General features: G+C 40.7%; 1 protein-coding gene across 1 annotated transcript in view; it reads right to left on the bottom strand.

Annotated features, from left to right (window-relative positions):
- DFFB (DNA fragmentation factor subunit beta) overlaps nucleotides 1-20,985 on the bottom strand; it is a 510,736-nt gene that overhangs the window by 54,873 nt on the left and 434,878 nt on the right. Inside the window, exons 5-6 of the mRNA XM_044063571.1 lie at nucleotides 18,841-19,005; nucleotides 17,728-17,816 (exon numbers count right to left, since the gene is read on the bottom strand). Coding sequence (XP_043919506.1) covers nucleotides 17,728-17,816; nucleotides 18,841-19,005 — 254 coding nt within the window. The remainder of the gene's footprint in view (nucleotides 1-17,727; nucleotides 17,817-18,840; nucleotides 19,006-20,985) is intronic.

Raw genomic sequence — 20,985 nt, forward strand, 5'->3', positions numbered from 1 at the left:
CAATTGTTAACTTTTTCTGACATCGGACTGAGGCAAGAAAAGGTTCCCCAATGGGGTACTTAGCTTTATGAAGACTTTGGACTGAAATTTGATTCGAAAATCTCAGGTGTCGGCCGACTGGCACTTGCAAACTGCTTCTGCTTCGGGCACTGCGCGGCAAGAAAGACAGAAGAAAATGGCATCGGATGCCTCTTATATACCCCTGGCGCACTGACGTCAGGGAAGAAGCGACAGCAACCAACGCTGGACCAAGACTTTGGAATTCGGGCCGACTGTGGGACCGCCTGATGGCAGGATAACCCAAGTGTGATGACTGCAGCAGGCAGTGTAACACGATGAACATCCAGGAGAAGGTGAGACAAAGACTTACGCTGACATGTTTAAGGAAAAAGTGAAAAAAGACCATCAGGAAAAGAAACAGTTACGAAACAAGGAAGAAATGACACTGTTAGGAATTTCTCCAAGGAAGAAAGAGAAATAAAAAGATATGAGGTAAGGGGCAATGTTATTTTACTTGCAGGAACTTCTCCAGCAGAGTTAAGAGCTTTTATCCATATAAACATAGAAATGTTTTGTGATAAAAGTTTTGAAAATAGTCAAGCAATGGCAAAGGTTTTGATTCAATATGAAAATAAGAAAAAGACTGTGGTCCATGGAATGCTTATGTAGTAAAAGCTTTTTTCAGAGAGACTAAGAAGAAAATCTGTGTTCAATTTAGAACAGAAACTGAAAAAGAAACTTTGAAAAAACGTTTAAAAAGTATGTGCAAAGATGTGCTGGACATTGCTAAAGTTTTTGACAATAGAGGATTATGTTGTGGGGGGGGGGCTGGGATTGTAATGTTCCACTAAAAATGGAAGATGATAAAATCGTTCATATCACTAGTAACATAAACATAGATGGTCAAAAAAGGTGTTAAATATTGGGGTCAATCCAAAACTTGTTTCTACTGTGGAAAATCAGATAATTTGATTTTTGATTGTACAAAAATGAAATGTGTTATATGTGGTACGATAGGTCATGATGCAAAAAAAAAAAAAGAAAAAAAAAGCGAGTTAAAATGTTATAAATGCAATAAGGTAGGTCATATGTGGATGGATTGTAAAGAAGTGACAGTGGAAATAGATGAAGCTGCTGTGTCTGAACACATTAATGGGGTTATGGAAGTACTAAGTTAAGAAAAACATGGACAAACTCGTGCAGAACAATTGCAGAAGTATGACACAAAAAACAAGAATCAAATATAGAAGAAGGTACTGAAGTTAGTGACTAAGAAGACAATATCTGCAATATAGAAAAAGAAAGAAAAATTGTATAGGTAAAAGAGTGAGAGAGATAAACAGAAATTTTAAACACTAAGGAAATGCATAAAGGAAAGGGGTAAAAGTTTTACTCTTTTTCCTTAGAACATTTTCCTAAATAGAAGTAATGGTAATTGCAGGATGTTAGCACTGAATGTTAACAATTTTAAGAGCATAGTTAGAAGACCAGCAATTACAGACTGGTGTTAAAAATGTGATAGTGATATCATTGTACTAGAAGATACACACTTTTTAATGACAGAAGAAAGATTTTAAACAGAATGTCTGTAGGGGTAATGAGATATACTGGAATTTAGGGCAAGATTTATGTTCAGGTACAGCAATAATTATGAAAAAGACAGTTAAGGTGCTTGATATTACTATAGTTTTAATGGGTAGGATTACGGTTATTGATGTTAGATGGAGAGACAAAGTCTATAGAATAATTGCATTATATGCATATGTAACTAGAAATGAAAAAGAAGATATATTTGCCTTAATACTGAATTGCATTGCTATTAATATGAAAGTTATTATAGTAGGAGACCAATTGTAACTTGAGAAACAAAAAGAAATGGAATGATGTAAAAAAGTGATGGAAATTATTACGAGATGTGTGAAGTTAAGATTATGGAAGAACAATTCATGGACATATGGTAGAGAAATATTTAGAACATAGACTATTTTGTTTGCTTTCAGAAGGATGTGGTATAAAAAAATGAAGGTACATTAGACACAAGTTTTCCAGACAATAAAGCTATCTGGATAGATTTCAGAGACAAAATTGGTAATGTTAAGATAGCAAAAGGTCTAAAAAGAATTAATGAAGTAGTGTGTGTAAGTGAGGGTGAAAAAAGTTAGACATATGGGAAGATAAGTATGCAACAGTTCTATAAAAATTGGTCTGAATGGTGGATGTCTTTTAAAAAAAATATAAAAATGTTATCAAGGATGGCAAGTTAAAAAGAAAAAGGAAGTGAAAAAGAGTTATAATAAGTTAAGAACATCTTAAAAATTTAGAAAGGAAAAATGACTACTTCAAGAAAGAACAAGACTTATATGCAATGAACAAAGAAAAATAAAAAAACTGTTCTACAAACAAAGATATTTCTTACAAGGTAAAAAAGAAGAGGTAGCTCCTAGTTATATATTCTACAACAATACAATACATTATATTTCTCTGATCTTTCTGTACTATCCCTTTTGTTGTAGAATATATAACATATTTATTTAAATATATTATTTAAGAGCAAAGGATATCATGGAAAGTAGGTACTTTCTCTGCACTAGAAAATATAGATTTCGAAAAAAATACATAAGATTAAAGAACTGGATATTATATTAAGACGATTAAATGTGCATACAGTAATGGGTCTGGATGTCAAAATATCAACTGTATAAGACGATAACAATAAGTTAAAAGATGTATTTCACAGAAGTATTAAATGAGGGGTTTAATGAGGAATTTAAATACAAGGAATTATAAAGTGGATTTTTTTAATTTGTATGGAAAAAAGGTGAGAGAAAAGATATAAGAAGTTGGAGGCCTGTTGTTTTGAGTAATACTGATGACAAAATCTTTATGAAAATAATACAGAAATGAATGGAGTCAAAACTCAGGGATATTCTGTTAGATTCAATATATACTGTTAAATGAAAAGGCTGTCAAAAATTATTAATGCTTATTAGAGAATTGTAGAGGACATACTAAATAGACGAGAAAAGATTAATTATAGTAGGAGGTCTAAGCAAAGTTTTTGACACTATTCAGCATACTATGCTATGAGATGTATTCAAAATGTATAATTTAAGTATGAAAATAAGAAACATGCATGTTACAGTGTACACACTGAACAAAATTAAAGTTTTGATTAATGGATGGCTCACTGGTACTAAAAGAGGTATACGGTAAGGATGTCCTTTTAGTAACATTATATTTGCACTAGTTATGAATGCAATAAATAGTTATATTAATTCAGTAGATGGTAATGTTAGATACAGAACAAAAGACAGTATTGCTACACCTATAATGTTATCATATGCACATGACGTCATTCTAGTAGCTATGCATTTGAATGGAGTGGAAGAAGTGTTTAGATAAATTTGGTATGTGTTTGAACGTAGAAAAAAGTTAATGTTTAAGGCATGAAAGTAGTATTAAATAATGAATTTAATTCTTAAGAAATAAAGTTATTAGGTATTACCATTTGGAAAACAAAATGTATTACTACAATTGGAAAACATTTAAAAAAAATCAAAAATATGTGGTCTTTTTGGAGGACTTTTAAACTTTCTTTCAAAGAAAAAGTTTATTTGCTTAATTCTGTTGTATTACGAAATATTCCATATATAGCTAGTGTGTTTACAATGCAGTTGTCAATTGTAAAAGATATTAATACTATCTTCTCCTTTATATGGGTATTTCACCTTAATCCTCTAAAGAGTTGTGTGTTTTATGTAGCAAATGAGGATGGTGGTTTAGCACTTATAAATCTAATGGTAATTTAACAATTCTATTAATGGAAAACAAATTAAAAATACAGGAGATACTGAAAAGCTGTAAAAGAGTACATGAATAAAGACATTAAAGCATATCAAGAGAAAACTGTAATGCAGAAAATAAGTATAGAAGATTTAGAGTATGACAAAAAGAGTGGTATAAAAAGTAATGATGACATATTTTCATGTATACCCATGGAAGGCATTGGAGGAAATAAAAATCAGAGCTATACAAGCAAGACATTATACATTTAAAAAGACAGTAGAATGTCATGACTTTTGTGGAGACTGGCAGTAAGGAAATTACCAGTGAAAGCAAACATGCCATATAAAAATATGTGGAAGAATCACAACCAACCACTAGGTGGCTCCAGAAGGCTGCTGCTGACTTGGTTGTGAGAAATCCAACATGGATGATGCCATGAGAGCTGGAGCAGTGTACATTTTGGAAAAAGCCGATTGAGAGGAGACTGAAACTATTAGAACTGAGTAAGATATAAACAAAAAAATAAATAAATAAAACAAAAAATAAATAAATAAAAAATAAACAAAACAAAAAATAACTCTTTACCCTAGAGAATGCTGACATCTGTACGGTCACTGATACATGGTTTAAAGCTGCGGCGAGCACAGCAATAGTGCAAGGTTATGATGCCTTCCACACTTTTAGGCCAGCTACTTCACAGGCAGGGACTAAAGGTGGAGGTGTCTCTATTTACATCAAAATAAATATACTTTAAGGCTGGTCAAATAAGACACTTCAGCTGTTCCATGTTCAAATCACCATAACTAAAACTAATACCACTTCCTTGCAAGTTATAGATCCCCATCTATGACCCAGGAAACCCATATCATGTAATTAAATTTATTAGAAATGCTAACCATCCAACCCAATACCATATTCATGGGTGACTTTAATTACTCCTGTATTAGCTGGGAATTCTATATGACACCAAACATACATGCACAGAGATTCCTGGATTTTGGAAACACAAACTCCCTGGACCAGATAGTCAATACACCAACCAGGGGTGCTACCATACTGGAACTGGTCCTCACTAATATGGGAGACTGCTGCACACCTCCTACTGTAATGCAGTCCCTGATAAGGTCAGACCACAAAATGGTCTCCTCTGAAGTAAAAATAAAACCTGGACTCCCAGCAAAACCTGGAATATTCAGGAACTATTCTAAGGCTAACCCCCAGATATTAAATGCTGGCAAAATTCCAAGCCCCCATACAACCTGAAAACACTTCTGCCTATACAGAACTGTTCAGAGAAATCCTGTACAAGCATGTTAATAGCTGCATAGAGGCAACTGTACCCACCTGGAAGGTGTACAGAACTTAACTCAAAAAACAAGACACCCTGGTGGAATCACAAAATCAATCGGCTCTATAACCGGAAGAAGAAAATCATGGCTAAAATTAGGAGGTGCATCACCCAGCAGGTTAAAAGCATTCTCATCAAACTAAACTAACAACTCGGAAGACAAAGTCTACCAAAGCTAAATTTCAGGTAAGTTTGGCCTCCCAGGCCAAGGACAACCACAAAGCATTCTTTAGCTATGTCCACAATCTCAAAGGCAATACACAATTGTGTGCAGAACTCATTGTAAATGGAGCCACGTATACTGAGCCAGAAGATATAGCAAACCTCCTGACTGATAAATTCAACTCCAACTTTACCCCTCTTCTCCCCCTTTACCTTCCCTCAGGATATATCATCAAATGTAACTCCCCTTACTATCACTAGGGAACAGGTCTTTAATAGTCTCTCTAAGACCAAGAACACTGATCAATGGGCCCAGACAATATACCAGGATGCCTTCTAAATAACATGAAACATGACCTATCAGGATCTCTGGAATTACTATTTAACTGTAGCTTTCAAACAGGCTCTGTGCCTCATGAACGGAGAAAGGCAACAGACATCCCTCTGCACAAAGGTGAGCCATCTACAGACCCTGGAAACTACAGACCCATAAGTCTCACTAGTCTTATATGTAAAGCCATGGAAAGAAGTATCATGGAGATGATCTACAGAGATATAGTAAACCTCCAGACACTGGACCCAACCCATTTTGGTTTTGTCAAGTGTAGATCATGCCTGCTCAACTTTTTTGAGAAGGTCACCAAAGCAATGGATGAGGGTAAAATCGTTCAGATTGCCTACCTTGACCTGGCCAAGGCATTTGACACAATACCCCACTTGGGCATTGTTGACAAACTCAAGAGGTTAAGTACAAACCCGTATGTCACCCATGGCTCACAGACAGGACCCAGGAAGTTAGAACTGGAGAGTCCACCTCTGTAAAGAGACCAGTCACAAGTGCAGTCCTTCAGGGATCGGTCCTTGGACTGCTCCTTTTTGGCATTTATTTCTCTGAAGTCAAGGCCAATATCAGTGGTCTCTGGTGGGCTAAATTTGCAGATGATTGCAAATTAGGAGCTGTCATTGAATCTCACACTGACACAAATGTTCTCCAGGAGGGGTGACACAGACAAACAACTGGTGTCAGAGCCATGGACTAAAACTAAATGCCAAGAAATGCATAACAGTATACTTTGGGGAAGTCATCCAGCCTGGTAACTATCACATTGACAACACACCCCTTAGAGTTGACCAAGTAGTCAGGGACACACATAGACAGTAATCTAGCCTTTGATCATCATGTGTCTACAGTGTTGAGGAAATCATTCTATGTTGCACAATTTATAAACAAAGGTATGGCATCTAAGTCTCAGGAAGTCATTGTCCCACTGTATTCGGCATTCATCAAACCTAGCATTGAGTACAATGGCCCCTTTGGTGTGCACCTAACCAAGCATATCCAACAATTGGAACATCCACAGAGGTTCCTCACTAAAAGAATACAGGGCATAAGTAGAATGTCCTATGCAGACTGTCTCAAGGCCCTATTCCTGTATTCTGTCTCCTACAGGCTTTTGAGGGGAGATCTATGCCTGGCATACACGGCATTGTCAGACCCCACTCTGATGCACCTCTTGCATATCCACAAAACAAACAGCACCAGAATTACCCCTTCTAAAGACTTAAACCTTCCCCGTGACATAAATAGGACCTGCTGGAGAGATAGGTATGTATCCCAGAAACTACCCCATCTATGGAACAGGCTAGCTCCCCATCCATGTGAAGCAGAGTTCCTCTCTAACCCAAGTCAATTGCAACTTGGACAACTGGATGGGAAACTGGAAATTCATCCCTGGTATGGCACCTATGTCTCCAATGGACACAGGTAACCTGTAAATGGTTCATCTCCCAGGCCAATGCTTATGAAGGGTATCAGAACTTGTCAGACATTTGGGATGCATGGATAGGCTTACAAAGGCCCTTGTGGTCACCAGCCTAGTACACACCTATTAACCTATGAACTAAAGTAGTGGAAAGATCTGAAGGTAAAGTGTGAAGTTTTGCTTGACAAAGTAGCTACAGACAGGATTAGTTGATCAATCAGCCTATGCAATTTTACAAGTGCATGAATAAGGGTTTGAGGAGCAAAAGACTGCTAGTAGATTATTTTCTGGATTCAGAAGTCCCTTGAAAAGTAATTTACTCCCTGTTCATAGGTTCATACTAGGCTATCTGCCTTAGGGCATTTATACGCCTAGCCAGAGTGTGTGTGGCTTTCACCACCCCTTAGGATGAGAATACTATACCCATTAGTTTGCTGTGCCTCTGTCCAGCAGTGACACAGAGATGATTCCCGGGGTAAACCTACGATCTCCCATCCACTCATCAAGATTTCTCTTGAACAGAGTCAGTGAGGGGATCTGCCTCACATGGACTGGGATTCTGTTCCATAGTGTAGGGAGTCTCTGGGTGATGAATCTGTCCCTCCAGCACGTCCTATTTATATCCGTGTTGAGGTTTAAGTCTCTTGCTCTCGTGGCTCTGGTGGATTTGGATTTTTTGAGGTGGAGCATGTCCATTAATTCCGGGTTGGACATGGCCTTGTATGTCAGGCACAGATCACCTCTGAGCAGACGGTATGTGACTGAATACAGCTGGAGTTTCTTCAGTCGGGCAGCATATGACATATGTTTGAGCCTCTTTATCCTTTTGGTGAGGAACTTTTTGGGTCTTTCCAACTGCTGCAGGTGTCGGGTAAGGTACATTCCGAATGAGGCGTTGTACTCAATCATTGGTCTGATAAGTGAAGAGTACAGGGGTACAATGACCTCTCCTGATCTGGATGTGAATCCCTTCATGATCAGGTGGGCAATGTAGAAGGTCTTCCTAACCACTTTGGCAATGTGAGTGTCAAAAGAGAGGTTACTGTCAACTTGGGTCCCCAGGTCCCTGATAACTTCTTCCGTGTTTAATGGATTACCACCTATGTGGTAATTAGGGGTTACCTTGTTTTTCCCAAAGGGTATGACTATACATTTTTGGCATTTAGCTTAAGGCCATGGCTCTGGCACCAGTTATCCATTTCTATGAGACCTCTCTGGAGGATGTCTGTGTCTGATGGAGTGTCAATTATGGTGCCCAGTTTGCAGTCATCTGCAAATTTTGTCAGCCACAATCCCCCTATGTTTGCCTGCACTTCAGAAAAATAAATGCCGAACAAGAGGGGGCCCAGGACTGAGCCCTGTGGGACACCGCTCGTGACCGGCTTAGAGTCTGACATGGCACCAGCAACTCTAACCCTGTGGGTTCTGTCCTTGAGCCAGTTTGCAACCCATCTTCTGACATATGGGTTTACATCTAAGCTGGTGAGCTTTTCTATGATGCCTGAGTGGGGTATTGTCTCGAACGCTTTTGCTAGGTCAAGGTAGGCTGTGTGAACTGCCTTACCCTCATCAATGGCCTTAGTGACTGTTTCGAAAAAGTCAACCAAGTTCAAGAGGCAGGATCTGCCCTTGACAAAGCCAAATTGGGTAGGATCCATTGTCTGTAGGTCCCCAATGTCTTTATTTATGAGTTCCATTATGATCCTCTCCATAGCTTTGCAGACAAGGCTCGTCAAGCTTATGGGGTGGTAATTTCCAGGGTCCATAGAAGCACCACCTTTGTGGAGTGGGACCACAGTTGCTGTACGCCATTCTTTGGGTACGTATCCTGTAGTAAGGCTTAGATTAAACAGCAGCCTTATGTGTGGGTTTAGTTCCTCATTGAGTTTGTGTAGCACACAGCAGGGGACACCGTCCGGTCCCACTGATGCTGTGTTTTTTGCTTTAGAGAGAGCAGCTCTCACCTGGGCATCTGAGATGTTTGGGAGGCTAGACTCTGGTGGGATAGATATTTCTCCTTTTGGGGGGGAGGGAGGGGAGAAATTTGCACTGAACCTGTCTGCCAGCATGTTGGCAATGTCTGTGGGTTCAGTGATTTTTGTATCATTTTGGAGTAATTCTGAGCATATCTGGGAGTTTCCACCCAGGTTTCTAACATAGCTAAAGAAGGCCTTATGATTGTCTTTTGTGTCTTTAGCGATTTTTCTCTCAAAGTTGGCCTTGGATGATTTTATGAGTGATCGTAGTTTTTGCTAGTATTGATCAGAGATGCCTTCCCTTTTAGGGATTTTGCTCTGTCATGTAGTAGCTTTCTCCTCTTGTTGTAGAGTTTGTTTATGGCTGGGGTCCACCAGACCGGGCGCCTGCCTTTGGTGGAAAGGGTCTTGATTTTATTAGGGATTGCTTGATCCATACATTCCTGGAGGTGCTCGTAGAAGGCATTTGTAAGGGTTTCAGCAGCGTGGGTTGTGGTTTCCACTGGCTCGGGGGCCTTGAAGGATACCACTCCAGTCTTAAGAAGTGTGAAGTTTGCTTTTGAGAAGTTCTTCACTGTGGTCTCCTTTGCTGGGGTTGGGGGCGGGATGTGGATCTCCAGTGAGATTAATTTATGGTCTGATCTCACCAATGAGGGATATACTTCCGGTGTGGAGCATTTTGTCCCCATGTCTGTGATGATCAGGTCTAGTATATTTTCTCCTCTTGTGGGAATGGTGACTAGTTGTTCCATAGCATTTGAGTTTATGAACTCCAGGAACCTTTGGGCTAGGGTGTTGGGGCTTGAGTAATGTTCCCAGTCTATGTTTGGGTAGTTGAAGTCACCCAATATGATGGTGTTTGGAGAGACATTCATACTCTCCAGTGTCTTCAGGAAGGCTGTGTGGGTTTCCTGAGTTTGAGAGGGTGGTCTGTAGCATGTTACAAACTGTAGGGCAGTTTTACCTATGGTTAATTGCACCTGAATGGTCTCTGATGCTTCATGCATTGCCACTAACCTGGAGGTGTGGCTATCCTTTATGAATATGGACACTCCCCCTCCTTTTGTGGTTCGGTCCGGATTTTGGGGCCGGAACGCATGATATGAGGTATAACCTGATAGTGCTGGGGTGCTCTCAGGAGCCTTGAACCAGGTTTCAGTCACAACACAGACATCGATGTTCTCCATACTGAGGAGGGCTTCCAGGGCGTGCATCTTGAGGTTTAGACTTCTGGCATTGAGCAGTATTACCCTTAGTTTTTTTCCATTTTTGTTTTCTAGGGCGGTAGGTTTATCATTTGAGCCTTGCCTAAAAAAGGCACTATGGGGGTGGCAAGAGCCTTTGCCAATATCCGGAAGCCCAGGGGTGACAGGTGCAAGCCATCCCTTGCGAAGCAGCGTGGCTTGTCAAGCATGTCATCCCAGGCAGACAGACATTGGATCCCCTTAGAATGACACCAGTAATTAAGCCAATTATTAAAGCTGATCATTTTGTCTCTGTATTGTGGCATCATTCTTGGTGAGGGTAGGATACTGCTCAAGGTCCGGGTCATACTGGCCTTGGCTACATAATCTGAGAGCTCCTCTATGTCTCTTTTCATGTAGTCCAGGGAGGTACGTCTCAGGTCGTTCACACCGGCATGGACAATGACTGAGTCATACTTGTACTTGCTGTGGAGTGACCTGAGTGCTTGTGTTATGTGGCGGATTCTAGCACCCGACAGGCAGCTTACTGTGATCTTTTCCTTGTTCAGTCTGGTGAGTGGGACGTCAGTGTGTCTGACTATGGAGTCGCCTATAACAAGTGTGTCTGGCATTGTGTTTGGCCTTAAGGGCTGTGACTGTTTAGCACACTGACTTTGAGAACTATGTGTTGCATGTCTTATGTCTTGAGGTGGCAGTTGCTTGGGTGTCTGCTTTGGAGGCCTCTGTAGTTTTGGTAGATTTTTGATCAGTGCCTCCGAGTATGTCTTTGTGTGTTTATGTGTTTGTTTTGCAGTTGTGATAGTTCTATGTGAAACTGGGTTTGTGGTGTGCGTGGTTTCCTTCTCCTCCTGTCTGGTCTTGCCAGTCCTGAGTTGAGAGAGCTCAGCCTCCAGTTTGGCTATATAGTTGCATCTCTCACATGTTTTTGTGTTTTGTGGGAGAAGGAGTGGGTTGTCTGTGTACATGAGGCAATTGCAGCATTGCCTCAAGATGCCCAGATTCACCAGCCAACAGGAGAGGACGCTAGCAACTGACCCTTCGACATGCTAGAAAAAGTGAAAAGGTTTGCTGTGTAACTGAGTCAGAAGGGACCTATAGGGAAATGGGTACTCAAGGGGATTCTAGGCTAATGTAGTACTTTGTTTAGTATATAAGTACTTTACCTATATAAAAATGCTTTAGGAGCAAGTGCTGAGCTTTTGAGATAGAGAATAGACTGTTTAGATTGCAAGTAGACAAGTTCTAAGGGAAAAATTGAAGAGCAGACTTTACGGAGCCAGAAATAGTTTAACCTTGTTTAACCGGCGCTGCCCGATGGTGCTCTATGGGCAACTCCGCGCTAAATCACGCAAAAGCGCGCTAAAGCGGGCTTTATAGCAGGGGGTTGAAAAGAGCTAGGAATTGACCCAAAATGGCCAATAGACTACAAGTTTCTGGCTGGAACCACTGCTCCAGGGACAAATAGGCTGCTCAGTGCTCCCCACTCCCACTGGTGAACAAAGAAGCTTCCCTTTATCCAAACAAGGATACGGAATAGCACAGGAACCAAGCCAAAGCCCAGAGATCAGTAAACTCTGAAGACTGGACTATTCTAGTTCAGTAAGGCGGGAAAACAAGATATTTTTTTTAGGTTCATAGGTTCATACTAGGCTATCTGCCCGAGGGCATTTATAAGCCTAGCCCATCGTTTTGTGGCTTACGCCACCCCTTTAGTATGGGGAACTATACCCATTATTTTGCTGTGCCTCTGTCGAGCAGTGACACTGAGGTAATCCCTGGGGTATATCTGCGATCTCCCATCCATTGGTCAAGATTTCTCTTGAACAAGGCCAGCGAGGTGCTCTGCCTCACATGTACCGGGATTTTGTTCCACAGCATAGGGAGTCTTTGGGTGATGAATCTATCCCTCCAGCACGTCCTATTAATAGCCGTGTCGAGGTTTAAGTCTCCCGCCTTGTGGCTCTGATGGATCTAGATTTTTGAGGTGAAGCATATTCATCAAATCTGGGTTTGACATGGCCTTGTATGTTAGGCAAAGGTCACCTCTGAGCAAGCGTGGCGACTGAATAGAGCTGGAGTTCTTTCAGTCGGGCAGCATAGGACAGATTTTTGAGACCCTTTATCCTTTTGGTGAGGAACTTTTGTGGCCTCTCCAGCTGCTGCAAGTGTCGGGTCAGATACATTCGAATGGGGCATTGTACTCAATCATTGGTCTGATGAGTGATGAGTAAAGGAGACTATGACCTCCCTTGATCTAGATGAGAATCCCTTCATGATAAGGTGGGCAATGTAGAAGGTCTTCCTAACTACTTTAGCTACATGGGTGTCGAATGACAGACTACTATCAACCTGGGTCCCCAGGTCCCTGATAACTTCTTCTGTGCTCAGTGGATTGCCACCTATTTGGTAGCTAGGGGTAACCTTGTTTTTCCTGAAGGGTATGACTATGCATTTTTGGCATTTAACTTTAGGCCGTGGCTCTGGCACCAGTTATCCGCTTCTGTGAGACCCTTCTGAAGGATATCTGTGTCAGATGTGTTTTCTACTATGGCCCAGTTTGCAGTCATCTGCAAACTTTGTCAGCCATAACCCTCCTGTGTTTGCTTGTACTTGGAAAAGTAGATGCCAAACAAGAGTGGGCCCAGGACTGAGCCCTGTGGGACACCACTTGTGACAGGCTTTGAGTCTGACATGGCGCCAGCAACTCTGACCCTGTGGGTTCTGTCACTCAGCCAGTTTGCAACCCATCTTGTGATGTATGGGTTAACATTTAAGCTGATGAGTTTTTCAATGATACCCGAGTGGGGTATTGTATCGAAGGCCTTAGCCAGATCGAGGTAGGCTGTATGGACTGCCTTTCCCTCATCAATGGCTTTGGTGACTGTTTCAAAAAGTCAACCAAGTTTAAAAGGCATGATCTGCCTTTGACAAAGCCAAACTGGGTTGGATCCAAAGTCTGCAAATTCCCTATGTCTTTATTTATGAGGTCCATTATGATCCTCTCCATGGCTTTGCAGATAAGGCTTGTCAAGCTAATGGGCGGTAATTTCCAGGGTCTGTGGAGGCACCGCCTTTGTGAAGTGGGACCACAGTTGCAGTGCGCCACTCCTGGGTGCGTATCCAGAGGTAAGACTTTGATTAAACAGCTGTCCTAGCTGTGGGTTTAATTCCTCATTGAGTTCGTGGAGCACACAGCCGGGGACACCATCAGGTCCCATGGATGCTGTGTGTTTTGCTTTGGAGAGAGCAGTTCTCACTTGGGCGCTGGAGATGTTTGGCGGGCTGCCCTCGCTTGGTATAGATGTCTCTCCTTTTGGGGAGAAGTTTGCACTGAACCTGTCAGCCAGTATGTTGGCAATGTCTGTAGGATCAGTAATCTTCACATCATTTTGAACTAGTTCTGAGCATATCTGGGAGTTTCCTCCTAGGTTTCTAACATAGCTAAAGAAGGCCTTATGATTGTCTTTTGAGTCTTTAGCTATTTTTCTCTCGAAATTTGCTTTGGATGATTTTATGAGAGCTCTTAGTTTTTACTTATAGTGATCAAGGGTGTCTTACCTTTTAAGGATTTTGCTCTATCTTGTAGTAGCTTCCTCCTTTTGTTGTAGAGTTTGTTTATGGCTGGGGTCCACCAGATTGGACGCTTGCCTTTGGTACAAAGAGTCTTTGTTTTGCTTGGGATTGCCTTATCCATGCAGTCCTGCAGGTGCTGGTAGAAGGCATTTGTAAGTGATTCAGCGGCTTGAGTATTGTTTTCCGCCGCTCGGGGCCTGAAAGGAGACCACACTAGTCTTTAGAAGTGTGAAGTCGGCTTTTGAGAAGTTCTTTACTGTGGTCTTTTTATTTCAGGTGGGGTGGGATGAGGACCTCCAGCGAGATTAGTTTGTGATCTGATCTCACCAGTGAGGGGTATACTTCCGGTGTTGAACATTGTGCTCCCATGTTCGTGATGATGAGATCAAGTATGTTATCTCCTCTTGTGGGGATGGTGACTAGTTGTTCCATGGCATTTGAGTTTATGAATTCCAGGAACTTTTGGGCTAGGGTGTTTGGGCTTGAGTAGTGTTCCCAGTCTATATTAGGGTAATTGAAGTCACCTAGTATGATGGTGTTTGGTGATACATTTATCCCTCTAGTGTTTTCAGGAAGGCCATGTGAGTTTCCTGAGTTTGTGAGGGTGGCCTGTAACATGCTACAATTTGCAGAGCAGTCTTGCCTATGGTTAATTGCACCTGGATGGTCTCCGATGCATCGTGCGTTGCCACCAGTCTTGAGGTGTGGGTGTCCTTGATGAATATGGATACCCCCCCCTCCTTTCTTGGTATTGTCCGGATTTTGGGGCCGGAACGCATGATATGAGGTAAAACCTGATAGCGCTGGGGTGCTCTCAGGAGCCTTGAACCAGGTTTTTGTCACAGCACAGACATCGATGTTCTCCATACTGAGAAGGGCCTCGAGTGCGTGCATTTTGAGATTTAGACTTCTGGCATTGAGCAGCATTACCCTTAGTTTTTTCCTTTTTGTGTTCTAGGGTGGTAGGTTTAGAATTTGAGCCTTGCCTAAAAAGGCACTATGGGGTGGCAAGAGCCTTTGCCAATATCCGGAATCCCAGGGTGACAGGTGCAAGCCGCCCCTTGAAGCAGCGTGGCTTGTCCAGCATGTCATCCCAGGCAGACAGATACTGGATCCCCTTTGAATGACACCAGTGTTTAAGCCAATTGTTAAAGCTGATCATCTTATCTCTGTATTGTGGCATCATTCTTGGTGAAGGTAGGATACTGCTCAAGGTCAGGGTCATACCTGCCTGGGCTACATAATCAGAGAGCTCCTCAATGTCTCTTTTCATGTAGTCCAAGGAGGTACGTCTCAGGTCGTTTACACCAGCGTGGACAATGACTGAGTCATATTTGTACCTGCTGTTGAGAGACCTGAGTGCTTGCGTTATGTGGCGGATTCTAGCGCCCGACAGGCAGCTTACTGTGACCTTCTCCTTACTCAGTCTGGTGAGCGGGACGTCAGTGTGTCTGACTATGGAGTCACCAATGACTAGTGTGTCTGGCATTGTGTTTGGCCTTAAGGGCTGTGACTGTTTGACACTCTGACTGTGAGGTCAATGTGTTGCGGGTGTTGTGTTCTGAGGTGGTGGTTGTTTGGGTGTCTGCTTTGGTGGCCTCTGCTGTTTTGGTAGATTTTTGATCAGAGCCTCCGAGTATGTCTTTGTGTGTTTATGTGTATGATTTGAGGTTGTAATGGTACTATGTGAGACTGGGTCTATAGTGTGTGTGGTAACCTTCTCCTCCTGACTGGTCTTGCCAGTCCTATGTTGAGAGAGCTCAGCCTCCAGTTTGGCCGTATAGTTGCATCTCTCGCATGTATTTGTGTTTTGTGGGAGGAGGAGAGGGTTGTCTGTGTACATGAGGCAATTGAAACATTGCCACAATATTCCCAGGTTCACCAGCTGGGCAGGAGAGGACACTAGCAACTGATCCCTCGACATGCTAGAAGGATAGACGAAAAACTTTAAAAAAAGATTCCGGGGGACGTGGGTGACCGAGAAATGGGGGGTGCCCGTTTTGGGGTACTATCTATGACAAGAGTGCCGTATCAAGGTAATAAGTACTGTAGGAGCAAGTGCTAGGTTTAATAGATAGAGAATAGTCTACTTGGAGTCAAGTAGAGATGATCTTTTTAGTTATAGGATACGCTGATTTGATCAGTAGTATAGTTCGAGGAAGGTAGTTTTAAGGGAAAATTTGAAGAGTGGACTTTAGGTAGCCCGAATAGTTTAAACCTGCTTAACCGGCGCTGCCCTAGTGTGCAACAGTGGCAACTCCGCGCTAACGCGCGTTTAGCACGTTTTATACCAGGGGGCTGGAAAAAGCTAGAAACTGGCCCAAAACGACCAATAAACTACTAGTTACTGGCTGAAACCTCACAAAACTGGACAAAAGGCAGCTCAATGCTTCCCACTCCCACTGGTAAGCAAGGTAACTTCCTTTCCCCCAAATAAGGCAAGGAAACAGTACACAGGAACTACAACCAAAGCCCAGGAATCAGCAACTCTGAAACTGGACTAAACTAGTAAAGCAGGAAAAACAAGAGATATTTTTGCAGAAAACAGAGGAAAAACAGACAGCAAATGCTATAAATGCTTTTAAACGGCTAGCGCACTTGAGTGTGTTAGTTTGCTGTTGCTGTTGCTTTGAATGTTGTTTCTGCTTTACTGTTCTGAAGGATATGAACAAAGTATTTGTTCTCTTACTTACTGCTGAAGTGAAACATCTTTTTGCTGAAACAACCTTCTTAAGTTAGGCAGAATAAAACTGAAGTCACCCTGCAAGACATACAGTGTTCTATTTAAAAAGTGTCTCTAAATAAGCAGCACTTTGTTACAGTGTGTGCACGCAAGTGCTTGTGCACATATACATTTATAAATATATATAAATTTGTATATCCATATGTGTGCATACACAAATGTACATGTACACATGTGAATTATGTTCAGTTTGTCAAATTGCCATTTGTTTGACAGAGTGAACAGTGAATAATGTGGAAATTTGGTCACTTGCACTTATGATCGAGTGTATTTAGTGTGGTATATATCAAAATGAGGAAGATTTACTGCAGTAGGTAAGTGTGTGTTTTAGATGCTAATGCCTAAAATTACAGATATGCCAAAATTTTAAACATTAGGGGTGTGAATGTTTGCAGTTTAGACTTAGAGTAAAAACTAAGTAAGGAGAAAGATGTAGTGCTGTGCTTGTGAGGTGCATGTCCAAGAGTCTTGTGCAGTAGTAGTGTTAATGAAAGGGTTTTTCTAGAGTAAGGCCTACAATTAGGGTTAGCATACAATAAAAAGGAAAGAACAAATAACAGATAATAAACCAAACTTCCTTACATCAGTCCTCTCAAGTTCACATTTGGGGGTTATGTTCACTTAAATTCAGTTTCTTGCAGCCACAATTCTTGGACTATTTATTTCAAGTCTCTCTCTCTCCCCACCTTGCTCTCTCTCTCTCTCTCTCTCTCTCTCTCTCTCAAAGTAATGTCTTACAGCCATCTGTTAATACAGCCTAACTTCTTGGCTGTTCTCTCTTGCCTTCTTTTTTCAAGTTAGCACATCTCTCTAAACAGGTCCCTCAACCTGCACAGTTCTCCAACTCAGGTTCTGGTCTCCATGACTCCCTTCGCTGAAATTCCCACTTCCTCTTTAAATGGCATGCATTCAGTAAGTTACTGCTTTTCATTATTAGGCACCCATAGATTTCAGGGTTGTGGAATGTGACACATTTTCTTCATTCATATCCATGGATCCAGGGGCACAGAACTGCTCCACTATACCACTAGTAATGTATATATCTGTACGCCAAAAAAGTCACCATATTGAATGGCAAGTGACTGACCACAACTGGTCAAATACCAGCCAATCAAAAAAAAAAAAAAAAAAGTAAAGCTTTCTTTATTACAAGAAGGGCTTGCACCCCTACCCCCTGCTAATTACATATACCAACTCAGAGTCCAAGATCTGACTGCAGTTGCGGTAAAGGCAAATTCCCTGATCCCACCATGCCACAATCTTGCAAAAAAAAAAAAAAAAAAAAAAAAAAACCAGGTATGTGCGATCAGCTTTTAATCAATCAAACATACCCACTTTTTTGCAAATTCAACAAAAGTTACATTCAACCAAATGAATGTAAATCATACACTGTATGTGTCTGTGTATGTATATGCCTTTACACATCTATGAATTACCCCAGTATGATTAAATGCCTATTTGTCAACTTTTCTGTAACAGCCAGTAATTTGGTCAATGTACCAGACTGCTGACCTTGTATTTTACTGTACACATTTTGTGAGATGGCATTTGTCATCAGAGTACCACAACAATGTAGGTTTGGTATGTAGAGTTCTGTTATATTTTTGGAACATGAAACAGGTTTTATGGGGTTTGTCACTGTACATCTGCAGTTGCTACTGTCTGTGCAATCATGGAACAGCACAGTTACTGTTAATTTCCATTGTCTGCACTATTCTGAAATCTTGGAGTTAGCACATATTGAGCAGAATGGATGGGAGTAGATTTCCTTTTGTTACTTTGATGGTCATGAGTTGATACAGTAACTCGTGATTTAGTGGTAAGTCAACAAAGTTACAGTATTTACACACACACACACACACACACACACACACACACACACACACACACACACACACACACACACACACACACACACACAAAACATTCATTACATAAAATCTTAATTTAGTGCCTGGGCAAATACAAATGCTACCATTAAAAGAATAGTTACGTTCAACCTTGCCATTTTAATTTTGATGATCTACTCAAGTTCTTTTAAAGCCAACTGTAAAATTATGTGGTGTAACATTCTGGATGAGACTGTTTATCAGCTGACTCCATAAACTTACAGTATTTATTTATTTAACTGCATTCCATAACTGGAAAGTCTGAATGAGTTACAAAACCCTCTTTCCACCAGAGGCCTGGGAGAACAAATCCACAACAAATATAGTAAAAAATGCAAGTGATGAAATTCAAGGAATCAAAGAACTCAAATGAACAAAGATGTGTTACAACTCACTTGACAGGAGAACCATCCTTCACGAGTACAGAGCCTCCTGGTGTCATTTTCAGTTCGATTAAAGTAGCTACCATTGTACTTAATAGCTTTCAATTTCTGAGACATTTGTTCCACAGTACTGTAGTATGCTTTCTGAACAGCTGGTTCCACTGGATAGTTTTCAACCTATATTGCAGAAATGCAAATTGTTCATTCAACAGACATGTTATTCATATACTGAGCAATGATTTTATATTTGCGTTATCCTGCATAACCCAGTGTTAATAGCAAAATATATGACAAGTAGACTTACAAGATGGCTATAAATTGATCAGAACATACCTATCAACTGTCCCGGATTTTTCAGAGGTGTCCCCGATTTTGACTCAAGCTCTTACCCTCTTAATCTCTCCAAACCTTGGAGAAAAGGTGGTGAATTACACTTAATAATTAATGTTAATAATTAGAGTTATAGACTTTTTTACTTCACAAACTTTATATTAATTCACTTTCTCTTATTCTGTCAGTGTCTCAAGTTAGTTCTAATATTTTAAAAGTGTCCCTGATTGACCCAGATTTCCAAATTTGTCCCTGATTCTGTTGAGATTTGTCCCAGACTAGTTGAGAGCTATGGATCAACAGCTTAACTTCAGTTCCCCCAAAGTGAAAACAGAAACTAAGAAAAAGGAGTGCCACTGAAACTGTTTTTTTGGGAAAAATTCAGTAACTGGCTAGTAAGTACACTGCTTGGATGCAAATAAAGAAGACATTTGGAAAACCTAGAAGAAAATCAACCAGAAAAGGTGAAAAGAAAATACTGTCTGGGACGATTCTGTGGGTGTTCAACAAAAGCAGTTCAAGCTTCAGCTTTTAAAGAGAGATGACTTCCAGTAATTTAAAGGAAAAAAATAAATTAAATGTACTCAGACATGATTATGTATCAAATCAAATAAAAGGCTGCAAAAATCAAACCTTTAACAAACCATTCAGATGAAGTGATAAACTGCAAAAACATCGGAGGCTGAAATGAAAAAAACAACTTGCTCATTATGGGGCTTATCAAGAAGAGCTTTATCAAAAGCAATAGTAGAGTTAGAATACAGAGAGGATGGAGAAAAACTAAGATTTCTGCTGTACCAGAGAAATTAGAAGGAACAGACTGAATTAATTTTATGAAAGCACAAATAAGTAACTGGACTGACCTTCCACAGCAGGATGTGTTAATTAAAAAGGCACACTGAATCTATGCCCCAAACCTGGCCATGAGAAAGCAGCCAAGACCTGTATTAGTAAAGATGCAATCATACCAGCAGAAAGAGTTAATCCTGACAAAACTCTGACAGAAGGGTAAAGTATTAAAAACTGGAGACAGCAGTATTTTTGTAAACAAATGACTGTTTACTGTACACTAGGCACAAGAAAAGCAAATATATCCCAGTAATCAGTGAATATCAAGAGGCAGGTGTGAGATTCAAGCTGCTATATCCAGCTGTGTTAAGAGTATATTTTTCTAAAGAATCAGTCATTTTTGATGAATAAGCTAAGGAGAAATAAAAACTTTTATCCAACAAGAAGTGAAACAGCAAGCAGAGGGAGACTTTGCTTCTCATCTTCTGACAATAAGGTTTATAGAGAGACTTTGCCAGTGAAACAGTTTCCAATGCTCCAAAGGAAAATGCTTGAGAGGGAGAAAAAAAAGCACAGGAGATGACAAAAAGAATTAACCTTGGACTTGACCAGAGTCTAGTATTAGGAGATGGAGATGAGCAGGAAGAAGGCCAGCAACACTGAAATTAGTGAATAAATGGGAGACTATAAAGCATTAATGAGATTTTGGTATAAAATATATGAAATATGCCTTTGCAAGAAAAAGTGGCTAAAAGGCTGGAATTTTGTTGGCTTTGTTAAACTTGTGGGTGGACTATGAAGTATGTGCCCCTCCTTTACTTCGTTTATGTTTAGAAGGACACTAAAAAGGAAAAAAGTGACTAAGTAAAACAAATTTTGTTCTTATTAGTATTTATATAAAACATTTCATTATATAAACTACAACATAGGAGGTAATCCTCTGAAATCTGAAGAAGAAATAAGGGATCTAGGGACCCAAGTAGATAGTCAGCTTTCCTTTGATAACCATGTTGCCAAAGTGGTTAGAAAATCCTTCTA

Source organism: Protopterus annectens, chromosome 2.part1 (genome assembly GCF_019279795.1).
Source record: "Protopterus annectens isolate FY-2018-M chromosome 2.part1, PAN1.0, whole genome shotgun sequence".
Lineage (NCBI taxonomy): Eukaryota > Metazoa > Chordata > Ceratodontiformes > Protopteridae > Protopterus > Protopterus annectens.